At 35.7% G+C, this 13,388-nt stretch overlaps 1 protein-coding gene across 2 annotated transcripts in view; it reads left to right on the top strand.

Annotated features, from left to right (window-relative positions):
- The window catches only part of LOC142341562 (dynein axonemal heavy chain 7-like), a 34,895-nt gene that overhangs the window by 10,860 nt on the left and 10,647 nt on the right, over positions 1–13,388 (top strand). The window contains exons 18-29 of one of the 2 annotated variants that reach the window (XM_075392589.1): positions 311–395; positions 741–901; positions 3,525–3,664; positions 3,866–4,044; positions 5,369–5,499; positions 8,844–8,947; positions 9,382–9,622; positions 10,138–10,323; positions 10,683–10,820; positions 11,340–11,351; positions 11,954–12,184; positions 12,644–12,796. In XM_075392589.1, the coding sequence (XP_075248704.1) occupies positions 311–395; positions 741–901; positions 3,525–3,664; positions 3,866–4,044; positions 5,369–5,499; positions 8,844–8,947; positions 9,382–9,622; positions 10,138–10,323; positions 10,683–10,820; positions 11,340–11,351; positions 11,954–12,184; positions 12,644–12,796 (1,761 nt within the window). The remainder of the gene's footprint in view (positions 1–310; positions 396–740; positions 902–3,524; positions 3,665–3,865; positions 4,045–5,368; positions 5,500–8,843; positions 8,948–9,381; positions 9,623–10,137; positions 10,324–10,682; positions 10,821–11,339; positions 11,352–11,953; positions 12,185–12,643; positions 12,797–13,388) is intronic. The other variant, XM_075392590.1, reaches the window with a different exon arrangement.

Raw genomic sequence — 13,388 nt, 5'->3', positions numbered from 1 at the left:
TTCATAATTTAAACCGGTATTAATGTAGTTATGTATGTGGATTTGAAAGCTACGATCGGGAGGGTCGTAAAGAACTGTTTGCTCACAATTTTGGTTAACTTTGTCTATTAATTAACAGCTGTCTATTAAATTTTATTCGGTGAATTGGCTATTGAAAGCGACTATTTAATTATGTTTTTCATTCAATCAATCTTCTCCAATACTCACTGCATTTTCCTGGTTTGTTTTTAACAGTTTTAGCAGTTCCACATGGATGTTTTAGCTTATTTTCTAAAAAATGGACTCAAAAACATGAACTTGTTCATTTTAGCTGCTGTTTGCCTTCTTGCTGTGTGTGAACGTGCTCAAGGCATTCAATGAGATCGATGAAGACGAATGGCGATTCCTGCTCACAGGTAAAAACAAACATAAACAACCAGGCTGCAGATTTCATGCTCAAAAGAAAACAAAACAATGCAATGATCTATTCCCTCATAAATATTTTATGTATTGGCAAGATTTAACGATATGAAACGTGGCAAGTTTCTATGGTGGGTTAGACGTTAATTCACCCGGCTTAAAATTCGTTTTAAAAGCATTGGTTAGTTATGCACTACGGGCTTAAAGCAATTGTCTATTGCTTTACTCGTTTAAATTTAAAACATTCAAAATTTACCATTCTAATAAATATTTTTTGGAAAAATTTTATTTTTTGTAGGTGATAAATAAATAATCGTGAAAAATTTAAAAAATTTTCGTAGGTGGTATTGGCCTGGACAACCCCTACCCCAACCCCTCAGCCTGGCTGCCTTCCAAATCCTGGGATGAAATTTGTCGTCTGGATGCGCTGCCCAAATTCGACAACTTAAGGAAGAAATTCTTGGCACAAAAGGACGGATGGAAAGTTGTGTACGATAGTTTGGTACGTATAATGATTTTTATACTGGATGAGTAATTTTGAAAAAATGGATGGAATCCATACGGCCTGCTGTAACTTTTTTGACCTTTCAAAATCTTAGCTTGTTATGCATACATGAAGACCACTGCTATTTAAAAACGAATTCAAAAACCAGTAACGACGATTTTGACTATGAAAAATAATATAAGCACAGAAAGAAGAGTTCCCTTTACCACATCACACTTCTAAACTTGTAAATTGTTCCCTCTGAGATCATTGAAATGTTCAATCCGATAAGGGGTTGATTTGCAATGAGATCAGTTGTCACGAGACTTTTCCCTTCATTTCCTTCAACATTTAGTATAAAGACTGACACTTTTCTTTCAAAGAAAAAAGGAAAACTTTTGGAACCATATTCACTTTTTGTAGGAACGTTTTTTGGCCTTTTGTTGAGCCTTTCGTCACTTCTATTTAAATTTGCTTACTGTCACAAATGTCCAGACACGCTTATAGCCCGAATCCTATAGCATGGTTATGATTAAGAGTGACAAATTCGAGTAAATTTACTCGAGCAAATGTAATTTCTGCAACGTTATGACGGTGTACGCTCTAAATAGTTCAGCCTTTTGTGTAAATACAAAATTTCCTGTTTGTTAAATTGTTATATATGCAAAAGTAATTTTTCAAAAATTTCACTTTTCGGTTTCTGTTTTCGTATTTATAGAGTTGTATTTAGAAAATACCTGCGCAAGTTCTTTTTAATGAACCGTTCAATTTGTTTCTTAAAGAAATAATGTGTTGAGCGTTTTAGAGAAAACGCTCGAGGAAATCATTTTCAGCTTTCTCGGTGCTAAATTGGTGTATATATGGCCTGAGCATGCCTATGTTAGAGCTCATGGAGCCATGACACTTATAGAGCCTAAACTGCCAAAAATAAGTTTTCTTTTGTTTTTGTTTATATGACTGATGATATAGAAGTGAGAAAATCTATCGAGCCTCGTTTTTGGGTTTTCAGATGTTGGAAGAATTTCACTTTTATTTCAGAGTGGGTAGTTAATTGAAATATAAATATTTCAATCAAAGTAATGGTGCTGTTGGTACATAATTGTCATAGCCGCAGGAGCTTCACAGATGCAGTGTAATTTTAACCCTTTTAAATTCGCTCTACTTCTTGTTAGCGTTTTTAAACTTGAACGAACTTTGAGACATTCATTGTAGTCGTGTCTCGTCTTTCATGCAAATTCTGATCGGACATTTTTTTTGAAATTTTGAAAGACTTATCACGCTTATTTCTTGAAATATGAGTGATCCAGATGTCCCTTACATTTACAATTATAAACAGCTGAAATCAAGTAGTGTAGTTAAATACAAAAATTCAAATGAAAATTGCGCCAAAAAAGATACCATATTTTACTTTAAGTCTTGCAACTGGTCCATTTAAGCTCTTATAGCATCATTTGAAGTCTTTTAGTAAATCTATTGCCTCTACTACTTTGCACCCATCACCTGCACAGCCCTGAGATAAAGCAGACTACGATAAAGGGGAGCCCCGTAAATCTTTCGTTAGCATTTCGTCCTATAATAGACGGTTATGTTTGTAATTAGACCGATGAACATTTGTTGATTAACTGTCTTATTTGCCTTACTCAGTTTCAATTGAATGTCGTTTGCATATCAGGTCAACATTTCAGGTCGACATGATCAAGTCAACATTTTTATGCAATGCAGTGAATGCAGGTACGGTCAAAACAAAATCATGCAAAACAAACTGGATAAATGGCGAAGGCAGGCCATTATCAAATGCTTTTAGTTTCCCTCTTCCCTTAGAGCAAATGCTAATTGGCATTAGTATTAAGCTTAATGGCTTTCAGTCTGGAAGCTCAATTCAGTAAAGTCGTTTAATCCAACTGAAAATGCACACAACGTTGATACAGATTTTGACGCTGAAAAAAGGCTAGCAGTTTTTATCTTTTCTTTTTTGTTTCCATAGCGTTTGACATTAAGGGGGTCACTCGCGGCTCTTTTCCGACAATCTGCCTGCTGTTATTTTTTAAAATATTAATCAATCTATTGTCTTTATACGTTAGTCTAAAGGAGCAATAGTTTTAAAAGTAGTGATTCGTCATTGATATGGGGTGGATTGTACCCCGTGGCTAAGTGAAATGGTTTACTGTACATAGGAAAATTAGCGAAGAACAAAAAACTAGACACTGTTTTAAACAGTACTGACAGCATTGCAATTTTTCGTCCGAATTGTTTGAACGGACTAAAATTACACGCCACGCTAGAACCCGCTATTGAATTGACGAAAAATTTGTGAGCTCAACTTTGTGAGTTAAATTGTGAACTCAACTTTGCCGTTAAAATTGGACAACTGGCGGCCTTTAAAAATTGAATTTCTGTGGCAAAAATTGTCCCCTGTTTTTTTGAATCTTAAAAGGTTTTTGTTGTTTCCCTCATGCATCCCATAATTTTTTATGAAAAATTGATTGAAATCTCTAAAGATACGCTAAACTGAAACGGTGTAAATTTATTGCTCCTCAAAATACAATCTAGCGTGTAGTCGATGCACTCGACCATCAAAGATTATTCTAGCGCTTCGTGTTGCTTTTTTTGCTTTTATGTTAAATTGAATATTGTTCCATAGGACCCCACGAATGCCCAGTACCCTGGGGAGTGGCAGGAGAGACTGGCATCCTTCCAGAGACTGTTAATGCTGCGATGCGTGCGACCGGACAAGATGGTCCCAGCGATCCAGTCATTCGTCACCGAGAAAATCGGCAAAAAGTCCGTTGTATTGTCGCTGTGCATTTCCGCCCCTTGTGCATTTTTTTTGCAATTTCATATTGTAACACTATAATGGTCTATAGGTTCTGGCTCCACTAATTTCGGGTCTAAAGTGAGAAAGAGTAGAATTTTTGAAGTAATTAAAATATTTACATTACTATCAAAAGAGAATCGTCCAATAAATTTGCGGATATTTTGCAGGTACATTGAGCCCCCTCCGTTTGACTTGAATGGATCCTTCAACGACAGTGTATGCACAGCTCCTCTCATCTTCGTCCTCTCTCCAGGAGCAGACCCAATGAGTGCCCTACTCAAGTTCGGAGATGACATGGGATTCGGAGGCAACAAGCTCAACTCACTCTCCCTCGGACAGGGACAAGGTAGCTACTGTCTAATTGGTTGTCTTAATTATTCAAAGGTTCAATCCAGGTTATTCACATTAGATTTTAGTGAGCTGTGTAAAGAGTTTAAAGAGTTTGTTGCTTCACCCGCATAACGTTAGAAATGTTCAATGCAAAATTTTTCAAAATTGTGAAACGTTTTTTAATAGCCGCCCTCATCTTCTCAGCCGGCTATTATAGCGCTCCTACTTTTTTTACAATTCAAAGAATTTGAATTGTATTGGGGTGTTGTCTTTTTTTTAAGATCTGTTCACACATTTTCATGATTTTTGAAGTCAAATTGGAGTAGTGATTTTGGTCACGCCGAAACAGGAAGTGGAGCGAAAAAGCGAGTGATTTTGCGGCGTGATTTTTTTTGCTCCAAATTTAAAGTAGAGTGAGAAAACGGTGTTTGAACAAAAATTTGCTTTCTCGCTAGTGGATTTTTTTGTTCACATGCGGCAATTTCACTTTGATTTTTACTGTTTTTTTCGTTTTTTTGGATCGGATTTTTTTTCTAAATGGTTTTACCAATCCATTCATAGTCCGTTCTAGGTCTAGTTTTCTGTTTAGTCAATGAAAATTCTTTGAATTGTACGTCAGGACTTGTCCTGCTATGTTTTTTTTACTTCGTCGAATAAAAAAATGTTTCGCTTTACCTCATTTTGACGCTTTTTCAACATTTTGCGTGATATCTTTTTGACTTCTCTAGGCTAGTTTCTCTCTTCTCTCATTCTGCTAAAAGTGATTTTGAACATCATTTGCTCAGCAAAGCAACTCAAAATGAACAGAGTCAGTATAAAAAATTGAAGTCAAAATTAGAAACGGGATAAACCTATAAGCCCAATTTTAGATGCCCGCTATTTGAACGTCGTTCCTATAAGTCTTAGTTACCATCTCTAATGCTTATTGGTATTGATAGTAGCCCCTGTAGCCTCTCTCTAAGAAACAGAAGTACGTTATGCTCAACTACGAAATGCCATCAAAATAAATCGGACTTAAAAAAAGTTTTTGTACAAAAATCTTTTTTTTTTTCAATATCTTCTATTCTTTCAATCCCAATCATGCTTATTGGAATCAACGGCGGCTATTTTCCGGCAATCTGCCGGGTATGTTTTATTTAGCGTGTTCTCTGGTTCGACTGGAAGTTTCAGCGTTTTGATAAATCGATTAACTATTTTTTTTAATTCCGTATTTTGTAAATTGGCCTCTAATTGATAGTTTTGAATACTTTCGGTACCATTTGCAATAAATGAGAAGCAGTTCTCTTTTATTTCAAACTGATAATGATTATTTTTCATTGCTTCTGTTAAAATTTGTGTAGGTCCCCGTGCTGTGAAGATGATAGAGACTGGAATCAAAGAGGGTCACTGGGTGGTGTTGCAGAACTGCCACTTGGCTGTGTCCTGGATGGGTACCCTGGAAAAGATATGTGAGGAGTTCAAACCAGAAGAGGTGGGTGTAGCAACCCGCCGGCCATTCCCGGGTTGACCACCATAAACTTTTCTTGGCAACCATATAGCTGACCCTGGAAAAAAATCAACATTGCTCAAAAAACTCAAAACAGCCATGCATTGCGCTCTGAGTGGAGAAAATTTGAAGTTCATGGTGTCAAAGAATGAAAATTTTAGTCAAACGAATCAATGCAAATCATGAGGCTTGCCATAAACTGAAGAATCGGTCCCTGCGTCTTTTCATATGGAAGTTCATGGTGTCAAAGAATGAAAATTTTAGTCAAACGAATCAATGCAAATCATGAGGCTTGCCATAAACTGAAGAATCGGTCCCTGCGTCTTTTCAAATGGGTTTTTTTGTTCCGTGAATTTTGGCCGACCGATATATTCATCGTAGAGAAATGTGCGTGGTATCATTAAAAAGCTCGTCCAGCGTAGAATTCGAAATTTAAGAGATTTTTTTGAATTTCGTTTTTTTTCGAGGAGTTATCGAGGTTTAAAGTTTCATGTGAACACTGGATATTTGGTTCACTTTTGTTCACTTTTACCGTAATTTTTGTTCGAACTAACGTTTTTTCTAAGAAAAATTTAATTCAAAACTAGATTTCACGCCAAAAAGTAAATCAATTTTAGGTTTTTAATAGACGAAAGGAGATAATAAAGACTAGTTCTAGTCTTAGAGGGAAGTTTAGTATATAAAAAAATTCGAATTAGGTTTGGGAGCTATTTTTTAGAAAATTTTGCAATTTTTTTTAATTTTTCAAGTCACCTAGAGACTACTAGACACTTTTAGTATCGAAGTTCCGTTAATGACAAACCTCTTTTACGATCAAATGAAGCCCAATGAACAAAAAATTTGTTTCGAAGGGATCGCTCATGTTTTTTTTGGACTCGTATCTCAAATTTCGTAATTTCAAATGAAATTTTGATTTTTTTTTTGAGGTTTTACTAAAGTTTTATAATCCTATGGCATAAACTTGTTGACTAAAGGTGCAATAGATTTGCTAATGAGCTTTAAGTGAGCCTATCTAGTGCTGTGAGTGGACAGCTAATGGCTGTTAAGACTATGAAAATAAATTTTTGAAAGTTTTTTAAAATTAGTAAATCATAAACTTATTTTTGTGAACTGTAAGTTCGTCTCAGTAAAAACAGGATTGAACTCCTTCATACCACTGCAACATAAGTTAATCTCATTGGCGGCTTTATCAAATAACTATTGGTTATACGTCTTCAATGCCACAAGATTTCAAATTTTTTAAAAAAATTTTTTGGACATTTCGTTTTATTGGTTCATTTTGAAATCTTATCACGTCATCCTAATATTGATGGCTTATCCGTCCAAAGGATCATAGATAAAACTTACTGAGAGAAAAATATGGTTTAAATGGCTTCAACACTTTCTTCTCCCATTTTTCTAAAGAAATTTTGGTATTTGCCTGTATTTGTTGTTTTTTTTCCATAGTCATAAGACATATTGTGATGTCTTATTGATTACCTAGGCATGATCAACACCCTTGTATTTACATCGTGGCATAGCTGAGCGTATTCATTGAATTCCTATGAAAGCTTTTGAGTTTAATGGCTGTTAAGACTTAAAAAAAATATTTTTTTATTTTTTTTGAACATAAATCAATCTTAAGCTTATTTTCGTGGATTGTAAGTCAGTCTCGGTAATGACAGAACCGCTTTTTTTTCTACATCAGCAACAATTTATCTAGTTAGCGGTTTTGTCTTCTAACTAATGGTTTTTTTGACTTCGGTGCACGAGTTTTCATAATTTTTATAATTTTTGGATTTTTTTAGTAATTTTGGTTCCTTTTGAAATCGTACTACATTATCCTAATATTGATAGCTCCCATTGGCTTAGTGAAGACGTTCAATGGATCGTTGAAAAAGTTTTCAGAGAAAAAAGCTTATGGTTTAAATAGCTTCGACACTTTCTTCTCTCAATTTTCTACCGAACTTTTGGATTTTGCCTGTTTTTGTTGTGGTTTTCATAGTCAATGACTTGTTGTAATGTCTTATTGATAAATTTTTAATGACAAACATCCTAGTCGTCCCATCATCTAGGCATAATTTAGCGTATTAAATGCCTTCCGTTGAAAGCTGTAGAATTTTTTAACTTTGATACTATGGGTTTTCTCAAAAATTTCGTGGTTTTGATGTATTTTTCTTTGCCATACGACTTATTGTGATGAATTATTGATGTCACATGAATGAAACCTATGATTGCTATTTCATCGAGGCAGAATTTAGTGTGTTTAATTAACTTAAAATGTAGCATTTTTTTTAAATTCAAACATCTATTTTTGTTATCTCTTCATTTGGTTGACAATTAAGTCAAAATTGTAGATGAGCTCGGGTCGGAACATCATGTGCGAACGCACATTAACGAGCCGCCTTGTAACCAGTTGAGTTATATGTTGCTTCAACTTTCTACAAAAGCAAGAATTTATGTATCCCACCTCCGAATTCCTAAATCAAAGAGGATCAAAATTTAAATTGTTTAATCAAGCATTCATAAACCAATTCCTGCTAAAGAAATAAGAATCGGATTTTAAAAAAAATATGAAGATTAGTGCTTCAAATTGTTCTTCAAACTGAAATGGCTACTTGAACTAATCATTCCTTTCTAGAGAGAGAAATTTGTAAGTTGCGCATTTATTGCATATATACATAATAGATGTTTTAATGTTGCATATAATATTCAAGCATCACAATGCATTAATTGTCATTTTGCACAATGGTCGCTCGAAGTCTGATATTCCCTGCATACGCGTAAGTTGCACTGTACTTTTAAACGCAGCGCTTTCTCAGATTGCATAAGCGAAGTTTGTTTTCATATTATCAAACTGGTCGTCAAACTAAGTCTCTTCGATTTCTGTTGCAGTCCCACTTTTGAGGTGTGAAACATAGACCAGGTAGCTTTTTTGTTAAGAATTCTGTGGCTGATCGAAATCTTTAGAGTAGAGAAATCTTGGTCTAGGACATTTTTTGGCGGAAACTTCTGGGTTGGAACAATTAATTTCTTTGTACTACAAACCGTGATTCATCCTTTTTGTTTACTGTAAGTAAACTGAAATACATTATCTACAATATACATTTGGAATTCTTTTGTGGCTAAATAAAAAAAAACAATCATCGCACCTAATGAAAAATCCCACAGGCGATCATGCAAAGCTTAGGCCTTTCTGAGGACACGATATAATTTTAGTGCGCATGGCGTCCCTTAATATTAATTCTTCTATTGATAATAATTCCTCTAGCATCTATGAACATCGCTTGTGTAAGAAGCACTGATTTTGTATATTTTGACCTCTGTAGTTTTAAGAATGTTGCCTTCAGGTGCACCCTGACTTCCGCTTATGGCTCACAAGTTACCCATCAGACCACTTCCCTGTCTCTGTGCTGCAGAACGGGGTCAAAATGACAAACGAACCACCGAGAGGGTATAGAATATTATATTTTGTCCTTTTTCATCATATGTTTATTACTGTATAAAATTGAAAGAGGGGTGTTCTTGTTTTTGTACATTTTAAACTCTATGTAACGCCAGCGGGTGAATAGACACTTATCGGTCAATAGAATTCAGTAGCCGTAAAATATTTTGAATTTGATTACTTTACAAACAGTCCAGTTTCGGATGCGGTCCTTACTGGCGCAAATTCTCTCATGGATTTAGCATTTACCATTTATTTAGCATTCAACTATTTTTTTTTTCGTTTATAAGCATTGTAGCCCGCTTACTACCCGCTCATTTAACCGGAATCAAAAGGGCTCTAAAGATATTAATCTTATTTTATTGTAGGGCAATAATTTATATTTATGTGTTTGTAATGGATATGTAATCATTTTTTTTTAAATAAACAAAACATTTTACTAGATTGAAGCTGAACATCTACCGATCATACCTGACAGACCCGATCAGTGACAACGAGTTCTTCAGTGGCAACAAACAGTCACCACACTTCAAGAAACTCCTCTTCGGACTGTGTTTCTTCCATGCCCTCGTCCAGGAGAGACGCAAGTTTGGTCCTCTCGGCTGGAACATTCCGTACGAGTTTAACGAGACAGATCTCAGAATCAGTACTCAACAGCTGAACATGTTCTTGAACCAGTATGACGTAAGTACGCTTATTGTCAAAGCATAGATCTGTATGGTCTCCTGGCTGTACTGTAAATTCTACTAAAGCCATTATATAATCAAGACAAGGAACGTAAAATTGGATCCTAAGTCAACTTTATAGTTTTTTTGCCAGTTCTCGATAATCAGATTTATTACAGCCAGATGTGTGTGACTAGCTGTCAACGCCTTTGTGAGCACAAATTGTGTGACGTCGTAATGACATCCTCTTGGATAAGAAACAGTTTGCGCTTAACGTACTGCTGATAGTGAAATATTGACACATGACTGAATATTTCTAATACTTTCGGAAATGTCTCGCCGTTATCAAAATTTTTGTTTTCAATACCATTGTGTGAACAAGCGAAAGCTGATTTTTGCTCTGATATTGATCTGTCTAGCCTAATAAGAGTTGCTTAACAGTTTTTTTAATAAAAAGATATGAAATTAATATCTACAGTGGATCATAATCTACTGGGGTAAACGGAAACAGTTCTAAATTGCCATCTGTTGCAGCACATCCCGTTCGATGCCGTGCGTTACTTGGCGGGAGAGTGTAACTACGGAGGGAGAGTGACAGATGACCATGACAGGAGGACTCTCAGGACTATCCTGGCTAGGTTCTACTGTCCTCAGATTGTGGAAGACGCTGACTACAAGTTTGACCCCTCCGGAGTCTATTATGCTCCGCCTGATGGAGAGGTCAGTTTTTTCTACCTTTTCCAGCCAGTAATGCAGTTGTCTGATTTTCTAATATCCATTTCAACTTCCTTTTAAACTTTCAAATTCCACAATATTCAACCCTGAGTTACCGTTAAAGCAGGCTGACAAGTTGTTGTTTCAACTTAAAATATTCAAAATTAGCTGTATTTTTAAAGCTCATCGACCAGAATGAGAATCACAAAATTTTCCATTCTATTTGTAAAGGCAAGGAGTCAAATCTAAAGACTTTGACCAGATAATTTGGTCGAGGGTTGAGAACCAATAATTTCGATCCCCATCTTGCACTGATTTGAACAGTTGGTTTTTTAAAAAAAATTTTAATGTATATAATTGTGTAGTACGAGACGTACCTGGAGTACATCAAGGGACTGCCAATCACACAGTCCCCAGAGACATTTGGGATGCACCCTAATGCAGACATCACCAAGGAGCAGAAGGAGACACTCGCACTCTTCGACAACATCCTCAAGACACAGGTAACTACAAAACTACGCTGCGAAAGGCATCAAATGTACTCCAAAGATTTCTGCGCTCTATCATTTTTGCTTATTCCAAATGGACTCGTGGGCAGCTTTGTGTGCGTGATTTTTTCTATTAAAAAATTGTTTCACTCATTAATAGCGAATTTTTGATTAAATTGCGTTATTAATTTCTTTTATTATTTGTTTACTTTGTTATACTATCAAGGGGCTTCTCAAAATTTAATATTGAGGTCACTGGAAGTTACTCTAAACCTGTCCAAGGTCAATAAAGGACTTATATGCCATGGAGGCCATAAATAATAAGGCTTCACGAACCTAATGTGAACAAAAATTAATTTCATTTTTAATAGGTATTATAGATTGCTCATCAGCGTTATCGACTATATTCTGTATCCGTCGCTATCTATATTCTACAGTGCGAAAGTTGACTTTGCAGCTATTTTGGCTAATATTTTCACCATGTTATTATGTTGCTAATATGAACAAATAACTGATGTTTCTAATTGTATTTAGAGCTTCTCCTCGGTATAATCAATTCTTCCAGTTAATTATCTTTTGATATCGAGACGAATCAATCTCTTAAATCTCCCTGTGAATGATCTAACTTTGGTTTTCAGAAAGAAGATGACACGGTTAGACACGTAGTTTGCCAGAATTCTCATATAGTTTTATAATTGATTACTACGCTGAGTAAAAAAATATTAGCTGTCATAACGTAGAGTTGAATGTTTAGTACAATTACATTGCTCCGGCCGTCTAAAATCTTGGTTTCGTAATTTTAAAAGTCTCAATCAACAGGAAATCAGAAAGCTATTCCCAGTATCAATGCAGGTGTAAAATTTTATTTCGATAAGATTTTAACAAATGGTCCTCCAAGCGTTTTCAATGTGAATTGATGAAAATTTAGCCTTTAAACAGTTTTTGTTGTGGTAACGGTGGTGGTTAACAACCTTGTTAATCTTTACAAAACTTAAACAATCTTAGAAAATCTTGAGCCGAATTTTCTAGTTAGTGAAAGATTTTAGGAAGAGATTAGACCCGTTAAAATTTTTCGTTAAAAATTAACTGGTAGCTAAAAACTGTTCACTAGATGTCAAGAATTATTTACTTTCATTCGATAATTACAGGCCCGATCTTCGGGTGGGGGACAGTCATCGCCTGATGAGATAATCAACGGAGTGGCGGCTGACATTCTGGGCAAATTGCCCAAGAACTTTGACACGGAGAGTGCCCTGAGGCGCTACCCGACCGAGTACAGTCAGAGCATGAACACTGTGCTGGTGCAGGAGATGACCAGATTCAACAATCTCCTCACAGTCATAAGAGCCAGTCTCATAAACATCCAAAAGGCCATCAAGGTCACTAAATCTCTTGTTAAAGCCAAGCATTAGCTTCAGCTGTTTCCCATTATAGACTCTTACGAAAATATAGCCCGCCATTATGGTGTAATTAAGATAACTGGCGAGGCTTCTGCTCTGTGCCATCTTCTGGCTTGATAGTTATTTGCTACAATGGTAACCAAGACGCTATCTGTTTGCAGTGCAAGTGCAATATGGGGTTGGTCTTGGCTAGCTCGGTTACTTCAAAACTGTGAAGTAAATCTCAAAAGAAAACAAACCAAGTTAAGCATTAAATTAATTTAGTGGGAAATCAAGTTTCAACACAACTGTGTAATTGTTTGCCAGTTTTTATTGGAGTGTTTTCTCAAGTTAATGACTTCTCAATCAATCAAATTAAAGTTATTAACAAATGGTGAGTTGTATAATTCTCCTCATGTGTATGAGATCTGTTTAACTTCTAACTTTTGTTTTGATCAGGGTCTGGTGGTGATGTCAAGTGACCTTGAAGAGGTGTTCAACTCTATGATGAAGGGCAAGATCCCTGCAATGTGGATGGGCAAGAGCTACCCCTCCCTGAAACCACTCGGCGGATATGTGAATGACTTCCTACAACGACTTCAATTCTTGGAGGTATACTTATGATACGTCAATTAAGATACGTTTGCTGTCGCTTTCATACGATATGGATACATGTATTGATATCTGATCAAATGCCAACATATTTTTAATAGCCGCAAAACGATAGTGACTGTTATTGGGGACATCGTGGCTTTTTTCGTGGCAATTCCAAGAATTGGATTGTATTGGTTCTCTGTCTTTTTTACAATCCAATTATTGGATTGTATTGGTGCTCTGTCTCTTTTTGTAAGATGTTTTCACACCTTTTTTCATGACTTTGAGCTTTCAAAATGAAATAAACAGGTAAAACTCAGCGGGCATCAAGTTTCATGAGAGGCCCTTAGCCGCGTTTAGTAGTCTTTCAAGAGCTTAGAGTGATAAATCTAATGGGAAGGCCGTAATTAAAGGTTAAAGCGTCAATTTTTGAGCCCAAAATGGCGCATTTTTTCACGTTTTTTTTGTCATTTTTCGAGTTTTTTTGTTTGATCAGTTTTGAATTGACGGTTGCAAAGTTAATAAAGGTCTTTTGCTAGATATAAGTACTTTTTCGCCCATTTTAAGAGCTACATGTCAGGTACATTAGTTATCAGTTTTTGTTTCAATT

The sequence above is a fragment of the Convolutriloba macropyga genome, chromosome 6, assembly GCF_964194025.1.
Source record: "Convolutriloba macropyga chromosome 6, txConMacr16.3, whole genome shotgun sequence".
In the NCBI taxonomy this organism is placed as follows: domain Eukaryota; kingdom Metazoa; phylum Xenacoelomorpha; order Acoela; family Convolutidae; genus Convolutriloba; species Convolutriloba macropyga.
Note: the sequence above shows the minus strand (reverse complement) of the source record. Positions and strands in the feature narration are given on the sequence as shown.